The sequence below is a fragment of the Calidris pugnax genome, unplaced genomic scaffold (assembly GCF_001431845.1).
Source record: "Calidris pugnax isolate Ruff unplaced genomic scaffold, ASM143184v1 scaffold38, whole genome shotgun sequence".
NCBI lineage: Eukaryota > Metazoa > Chordata > Aves > Charadriiformes > Scolopacidae > Calidris > Calidris pugnax.
In genome coordinates, this window is record NW_015090995.1 from 9,688,897 (window position 1) to 9,697,151 (window position 8,255).

The 8,255-nt window shown below is 45.2% G+C and overlaps 1 protein-coding gene across 3 annotated transcripts in view; it reads left to right on the forward strand.

Moving 5' to 3' along the window:
* Positions 1–1,712, forward strand: part of GRIA3 (glutamate receptor, ionotropic, AMPA 3) — a 151,872-nt gene extending 150,160 nt beyond the window's left edge. For all 3 annotated transcript variants that reach the window (XR_001413457.1, XM_014955100.1, XM_014955099.1), the window contains 2 exons: positions 513–760; positions 1,376–1,712. Coding sequence is in view for 2 of the 3 variants with exons in the window: in XM_014955100.1 (XP_014810586.1) it covers positions 513–758 (246 nt within the window). In the remaining variant the exon portion in view is untranslated. The remainder of the gene's footprint in view (positions 1–512; positions 761–1,375) is intronic.
* Positions 1,713–8,255: the final 6,543 nt, after the last annotated feature.

Below are 8,255 nucleotides of genomic sequence, written 5' to 3' on the forward strand. Positions count from 1 at the left end.
TTAGGGCTCTGCTGCTTGACCTTAAAGTAACTGACCGTCTTCCTAGGGTGTGGGGTTTTTTTTCCCAACTGTTGAAAAAAACGTAGATAAGTTTAGCATCATCTCAATAATTTTATCTATGTTCACCAAAAATCAAGTGTGCAGTGGTTTGGGTTTTTCTTTTCCTAGTTTTATAATGGCCTTCTGTGAAACCCTCTGTTTTACACAGCCACTGCTTTCCCCGACGGAGCTTTCCTGGGGTGCCTTCGCCACCGGAGATGCTTAGCCAGGGGAAATCAGTGGCCAAATTAAACCTCATCGCCTTGGAGCCAGCCAGGGTTTCACCCACCGAAGGGTGGGAGACAGAGCAGCCTCGGGCTGCCGGGGATGGGGGGACAGCACCGACCCACAAGCGGGACACTAAATGCCATGAGTGTAGTCATTCCAGCTAGGACTAAGTGCAAAGTAGCCTGTTGTCTGTCTGTCTGTCTGCTCCTCGCAGCAAAACTAACGGCGTGGCTCGTTTCTCTTAGGACAAGACGAGCGCTCTGAGCCTGAGCAATGTTGCCGGGGTTTTCTATATCCTTGTGGGAGGCCTGGGGCTGGCCATGATGGTGGCCCTGATCGAGTTCTGCTACAAGTCTCGGGCCGAGTCCAAGCGTATGAAACTCACCAAGAACACGCAGAACTTCAAACCTGCTCCCGCCACCAACACCCAGAATTACGCCACATACAGAGAAGGCTACAACGTGTACGGCACAGAAAGTGTGAAAATCTAGGGGTACGGCTACTGGCCAGGAACTAAAACCCTCTGGTTTCCTTTCTCTCTTTCTTTCTTTCCTTCTTTCTTTCTTTCTTTAAGCTGTGTGTGGTATTTCTTTGTATGCACCAGCAGAGTGCTGCAAAGGGGCTTTTGAAACATCATCTAGTGACAGTCTCTCAGAGTATAAGTGATTTAAATTTCTTTCCTGAACAGAAGTAAGGTACCATCCTGTATTGCAAACAGGGATAGCTGGCTTCAGCCTGAAGTGAGTAACTCCTCTCTCCAGCATTGTGCTAGTTCAGTACGTATAAAAGTATTTTGTTAATTGCTTTAAAAATTACCGTAATCAGAATTTGCATGTCTCTTACTAGCGACCTCTTCCCCTTTATTTTTTAAGCTAATATCAGTTCAGGTAAGTGCTTTTAGGATGTCTTGAAAAAATATACAATATAACAAAGCAGTCTATGCTAGAAATCATGCTTTCTAAAGCATGAAAAGCAGAGCTGAATTGCTAAAAACTGACCCTGGAAAAGCCCAGTTAGCTCATCACCCACAGAGCGTGCCTCTCCCCAGGCTGAGCTTCCCTGCCCCTCGCTGCCGGGCAGTGATGAAATCTTTCTGGTTTTATTATAGATCCTCACCCTGACAGCACGCAAGAGGAGAAGCAGCAGAGAATGTGACTACTTCACAGATTTGGACCACCTGAGCCAGTCGTACTCTCTCCGAGGTGTCAGGCATGACACGCATTGATGATGGTGCAATGTACTTTTAATAGGAAAAACTGATATTTTTTCCTTCAGTGCCTTATGGAAGACTCTGAGACTCACAACAATGCAAACCATCACCGAAATATTCTTGCTTTGCTTGAAAGAAGAAAAAGTAAAAGTAAAACAAAAGAAGACAAGAAAAAGAGAAAAGAAGAAAAGAAAAGAGAAAAAAAAAAGAAAAAAGAAAAGCAAAGAAAAGCAAAGAAAAGAAAAGAAAAAGGAAGAGAAAAAGGAAGAGAAAAGGAGGAAAGAAAAGAAAAGAAGAAAGAGTTAAAAAGAGAAGAGAGAGAGAAAAGAGAAAAAGAAAAGGACTGGAAACAAGATACTAGTATGTGAAAAAAAAAATCTTGTAAAAAAAAAATCAGTGCAACAAAAGCCATTCTTTGATACCACTGCACAGTAAATGAACTTGTGTCCTGAAAGCAAACCGCAGCTGGTTTCATCAGCCACCCCAAGCGTATCAAATTATGAAACTCCTCCTGACACAAAGCCTCAGAAATCTGCTGCGTGCGAACACGGACTGGCCTGTCACTGCTTGTATGAGCTGATGTCAAGATGTTTCAGTATTTACTTACTGGTGGTGTGATTTATTTTTTTTTTCTGAGCCACTTTAAACTCTCCAGCTAATTTGAGCAATTCTGTATAGCAGTAAAAGGTGTAACACCTGAAGAAAAGAATCTGTGCATTAAAAGCAGTTAAGGTCAATGAGTGAATCTGTAAATTCAAAAGGAAGTAATTTGTGGAACTGCATGTCTTGCTTCCAGATCAGTAAATTAATTTCTTGACAAGGTAGCTAAAGTGCAGGCAGAAAATATTGCATTCCTTTCTTTTTTTTTTCCTATCATCAGGCATACCTACAGGTGCTTTATTAAAATGACGTTGGGTGGCTTTTAAAAAAAAAAAAAAAGAAAAAAAAAAGAAAAGCTACTTGCTGTTTAGGTTCAGACCATATATCTCTTTTCTTGCTGTGCATTTGCATTTTAATTCACAGTTTAATATCAAGCAATGAAGCAAGAGAAGCGCAGGTTAGTTTTTCCCAGGCCAGCTCCTGCTTCACCCCAGTTCTCTCACAACCAGCACTGTGCTCAGCTAACGCTTCTCGGTAACGGTCATTTTAAAACAGAAGTAAGGAAAGAGGATAGTAACTCAAATTAGAGCTGCAGTTCCAGAGTAATATTAAGCGATCTAACATGACTCCTGCTAGTACTGTTATATTATATCAGCTCCTGCCAACTCTTGTTTCATGGCTACTGGTGAGAGGATGCTCCTGTCCTTGCCCTCTCTATAAAGAGGACGCCACGCTCCAGCCGACACTGCTACAGGTAGGGGCTCACTATTACTCACATCCAACGGCTTAGACAGCAGCAGCCTTTCAGCCTTGAACCTCTGCCTGGAAACTATTTAACTTCATCTTTTAAAAAAAAAAAAAAAAAAAAAAGCAAAAGACAAAAAAAAAAACCTTTAAACATATTGTCAATCACATGGGAAATGTTCAATGGAATATCTGCATACTAATTACCTCTAATCGACAATATGTATTTTCTGTAGTTTACTATAGAGTTTTATTTCATCAGTAACATACAATGAAAAAGAAACTCATTTAAACCAGTCTGACCCTTAGGCGTTTAGTTTGCTGATGATAGATTTGAACTTTTAATAGGATTTAAAAAAAAAAAAAAAAAAAAAAAAAATTAATTGGGAAAGAGCTTTTGGATGATAGATTTGAACTTTTAATAGGATTTAAAAAAAAAAAAAAAAAAAGAAAAAATTATATGGGGAAAGTCTCTTTACAAATAAGTATTTCCAACAAAATGTAATATAAAATCATTTTAAAAGCTCATAGGAAAATAATTTATTGTTCGAGTTTTTAACAAGATATTGACAAAAAATTGTTGTTTTGTTTTCATTTTCTTTTCATGAAACTGTGATTTTTTTTTTCAACTTCTGAACGCAATCACGTCCCCAGCAAGGGCGAGCTAAAGCTGTGCGGTTATGAGTTGTATTTAAAAAAAAAAAACATTTTTCTTAAAAGCTGTATAAAATATGTATGTTTATCAAATCAATTTTTAAGAGTGGAGGCTTCACACCAGTGAAGGGAGTTTGGTAAATGGTTCGATATTTTTTAAACTTGCATGTAAAGCTAAAACAAAACGTGTTGAGTGCTTACCAGTTCCGGCTACCAACTTCAAGCTATCGGAAGTTTGGCAGTAGTCTCATGATGATTTGTTTCAGTATATTTTTTTCATTTGTTTTGGTTTGGGGGATTCTGGGGTTTTTTCCTTTTACTTTCCTTTCTTTTTTTTTTCTCTTTTTTTTTTTTTTTTTGTAATTTAAGTTTCTATTTTTGGTCGTTGAAACTGCACTTCAGTGAGCAGAAAAATTGCCAAGCAAACTAATGGCTGTAAAAGCATAAACTGCATGTGTGGGCATCAATTACTGAGCCTCATTTTAATGAGGTGTTGTACAAAGAGTTTTAATACATTTTGTAAATAAAACTGTAAAGAAAAAAAAAAGTGCCTGCTGATCTTTTCACTGGAGGAGAGGGAGTCTCTGCCTACTGATGTCCCTTTGGCCCCACCAGAGGGTCAGGTCTCTCTCTATTTGGGGTGCCCCACAGGTATTTAGTTGGGTGCCCCAGTGGTATCACTGATGCTTTGTCCACATTTCACTGGGAAATGCATATTTCTGGTTGAAACACGCAATCAGTGAAGCTGGTTGCTTTTGGGTGGGTCTGAAGGGCATCCTGCAGGGAGGAGGGAAGAGGCAGAGAGGGGGCCCCCAGGGCTCAGCCAGGGCAGGAGATGCCATGCCCTGCCCCTGGGGTGGGCAGCAGTGTGGGTAGATTCATTCCTCAAATGTTGACTGTACAGATGTTTTTTCCTGCAGTCCCCACATTTTTGGCAATATTTTTGAAAGAAGAATTTCGCCCAACATTGCAGCTAATCCCATCTCTAATTTATTAAGCTTACCTCAGCCACAGTTTGTTTTTTCCAAGTCACCACAAACTATGACCCACAGGAAGTAATCCTGGTATTAAACAGCCAGTGTGCACCCAAATCACACCCTCCTGGAGTACTCCTGGTCCAACCAGTCTGGTGGTCCCCATCAGAAACTCTCTCTCTCTCTGGGCTCCTTCCTGGGGCCACTATGGGTGACAGTCCCCTGCAAGCACCCAGTGTCTGCTGGGGGCTGAGCTGGAGCAGCACAGGACTTCATTCGGGTGGCTGGAGATGTGAAGATCGTCTCCTGAAAAATCAAAATCCAACAGTGAGGGTCCTAGTCAGGTAGCACTGCTGCAGAGCAGGTGGGCTGGGACCTGAGCAACCAGTTGGGTACCTGCTGGCCAAAGCACAGCCTGAAACCCAAGCTGCGTGGAGTGACCCTGTGTGATGCCTCTGGCTGTGAGGAAAAACACGTGTGGGCATTGCATTGGTACCAATGGTCATCACTCAGAGCCCAGCAGTGGGTCCCAGCCACAGGGCTGGTGACCCCAGCCCCACTCCCTGCAGAGCTGCCACCAGCTGCTGGTGCCCGTTGTAGGTGGGCACAGTGGTGGGGACACAGGGGCTGGGCCCACCTGCGTGTCTTCAGCTGAGGCCTCAGCAACGTAAGCTCAGGAATAAGCAAGGGCTAAGTAAAAGCAATAAACAGCAATTATTTGACCCTAAACCATCCTACAAGGCTGAAGGTTTCGGGTTGTTCTGTGGAGACAGGAGTGGTGCTTGAGGCGGGGGCAGGAACACGCGCCTCCCTCACCTTGGCCTTGGGGAAGCCTATGCTGAAATGAACCTATTTATATGTAAAGCACTCACACAATGAACGCAGGGAGGCATGGAAAGAAATATTGTTCTGTCCTTTAGCCTTCATTTCACGCTCAACACCCAGGGCAACACGGGGGGCACATTTTTCTAGAGAGCAGTCTTGACCCGCTCCCCACTGCCAGATGATGGCCACACACAGCCCTGCGCTGGCCACAGGGGTGAGCGATGGTCCCTTCCCCATGTACCTGACAAAATGGGCCATTGTGAGCAGGGCTCCCTTTGCCTGCTGAGCCCAGCGTCCACCTACACTCCCTTATAAAGAGTATCTCCCCATCCCTCCTAAGGCCCCCCTTTAGGTATTGGAAGGGGCTATGAGGTGTCCCCGGAGCCTTCTCTTTTCCAGGCTGAACAACCTCAACTCTCTCAGCCTGTCTTCTTAGATGCAGTGGTTGGTTTTCTGGGCTACAAGCACACGTTGCCAGCTTGTGTTGAGCTTCTCAGCAACCAGCACACTCATGTCCTTCTCAGGGCTGCTCTCAATCCATTCTCTGACCAACCAGCCTGTGTTTGTGCTTGGGATTGCCCTGACCCACATGCAGGACCTTACACTTGGCCTTTTTGAACTTCATGAGGCTCACACACCCACCTCTCAGGCCTGTCCAGGTCCCCCTGGATGGCATCCCTTCCCTGCCTGGTGGGGCTCCAGAGCCTCAATGGGCTGCTGGCATGTTGGGCCAACACCTGGACTTTGCAACAGGTGCTGCAGCGAAAGCAGCAGGGTTATGGTAACAGCCCTGGGACCAGGTGCTCTAATGCCCAAAATTGACTTTACCTCTAGACTTTTGGTGGAAGATAATATAAGGAAAAATTCACAGTAATTCATCTAATTTCCAGAGCCATCAGTGGGAGCAAAGGACCTCAACAGTGTCCAAGTTCACACCTAAAATATCCAAACTCATAGCAGCTCCTCCTCACAGCAAAGAGCGCATCTGACAACAGAAAAAAAAAAAATAATAGTAAATTGTAACATAACCCCCACTGTATTATTATGGCATAGTTTTCCTTCCAAGGCTTTGTGCAAAGCACTGCAACATTATTTTTTTAAAAAAATAATTATTATTTATGGTTATTAAAGTAATAATAAGTCATGGTTATTAAAATTAAATTACAAAATTTCTTTGGTGCTCATATTCATCATCTCAGTCTGGAAAATTGACTTTATTTTGCAGGCAGAAATACATAAACAAGCTCCGGATAATGATAGCTCTATTCAATTAAACTAAAGGATTTAAGTACAGAGATAATATTTTCATGGATATTATAAATTTCAAAGTAATATTAACTCAGAACATAATACATCTAAAATTGGTATCAGGGAGGACAGTGCCCCCAGCAGCAGCAGTGCTCGCACCCTGGCATGTCACTGAGCTGGGCTGGGTGTCCCCCACAGCACCAGGGCTGCAGGGAAGGCTCAAGCTGGCATTAGCCATGGGCTAACACCAGTGGGATCGGGGCAGCTGCTGCATCTCAGCCAGTCCAGAAGCCCCAGGCTGGACCCAGGACAGTGGGACCCCCTTCCGTGTGGTACCCTATAGGGAGGGAGGTTTGCTAAATCCCCCCAACACCCCATCCTGCTCTGCCTTTCCTGTCTGTATCTCATCAACCAGCAACAGAGCAGTTCCTGAGGCTGGTTTGTAACACAGCAGCATCACCAGAAGGGCTTTCCAGCTTCACCCAGACATGGACACCAGCAGCAGCCACCACACGAGGCGCGGAGCAGCCAGACAGGGTGCCAGTACCCAGAGAGGAGTGTGAGCAAAGGAGCTGCCATACACACATTACAGCCAGCATAACATCAAAACCTCCACCCCTTCCCAGCGACCAGGCCTTCTGCTCCTGTCTGCTGCTCAGTGTAGTTGGTCAAGCTCACGGGAAGCACCTGCATTGCCTGTTTTCCTGGACTTGGTGGCACAGGCAGAGTGATGCGCCGGGTGGTGGTGCCTCCGTGGGCTGACAGGAAGGGCAGGATAGTGAAACCTTCGTGCACACACCAGGTATTTATTTATTGCAGTTTCTAACATTGAAGTGTTAGCCCTAAATTATTTATGATGGCTGTGGCATTTTAGGATGACAAGGCATCTTACAGAAGAGCAAGAGGACAAGATCCTGCTCCCCAGCAACTTGTAATCAGAGGAGCAGGAGGAGCAGGGGTGGCACCAGGAGAAGTGATGGAGCACAGGGTGGGGGAGAGCAGGACCAAGGAAGAGCAGAGGCTTTCCAGCAGCGCATCATTTCCAGCTGGTGACAGGGCTGTTGATGTCTCCAAGCAAGGAGACAGAACTGACACCTAAAGGTGGACTCGGAGCCAATTTGTAGCAGCAGACGAGGACAGAAACCAGGATGAGCGGTGGCACCTGGCTGGCCCCGGCAGAGAGCTACAGGGGATTCTCCCATAGTCTGTTTCGTTGCAGTTTCAGGTTTTTCTTACCTTATTCTGGTTTTAGGCAGTATGAAGGAAGCAGCGAAAACAAGTCAAAGCCAAAGGCTCTCAGGAAGGGCTGGGACACACGGGAGGTGGTTACGGAGCAGGGACCTGCACAGACACCGCAGGGCTGAGCTGGTGACCGGTCCACAAAGGGTTAACAGAGCTCCGTGCCAGCACCCCTGCCTCGGCGGCAAGGAGAGGGTAAGACACGTAAAGCCTGGAAAAAAAAATAAAAAATACACAACACAAACCACAGCCGTGATGCTGGTAATGACTGGTGCTTTAGATAATGTTTAGCATATAAATAAAGTAATTGACCAATTAATGAGCGCATGGCAGATGCTTGATACGCTGTAATGAGTAGGGAAATGTATGATATAACACAAGAAATTGATTAAGGGAATGGAAAAGCGGAGCCGCAGCTTGAGCGGGAGAGCAGGAGCGGTGCCGGGGCCCCGCAGCCAGCTCTGCCCGGCGGGTTTGGGGTCACCGAAGCGGGG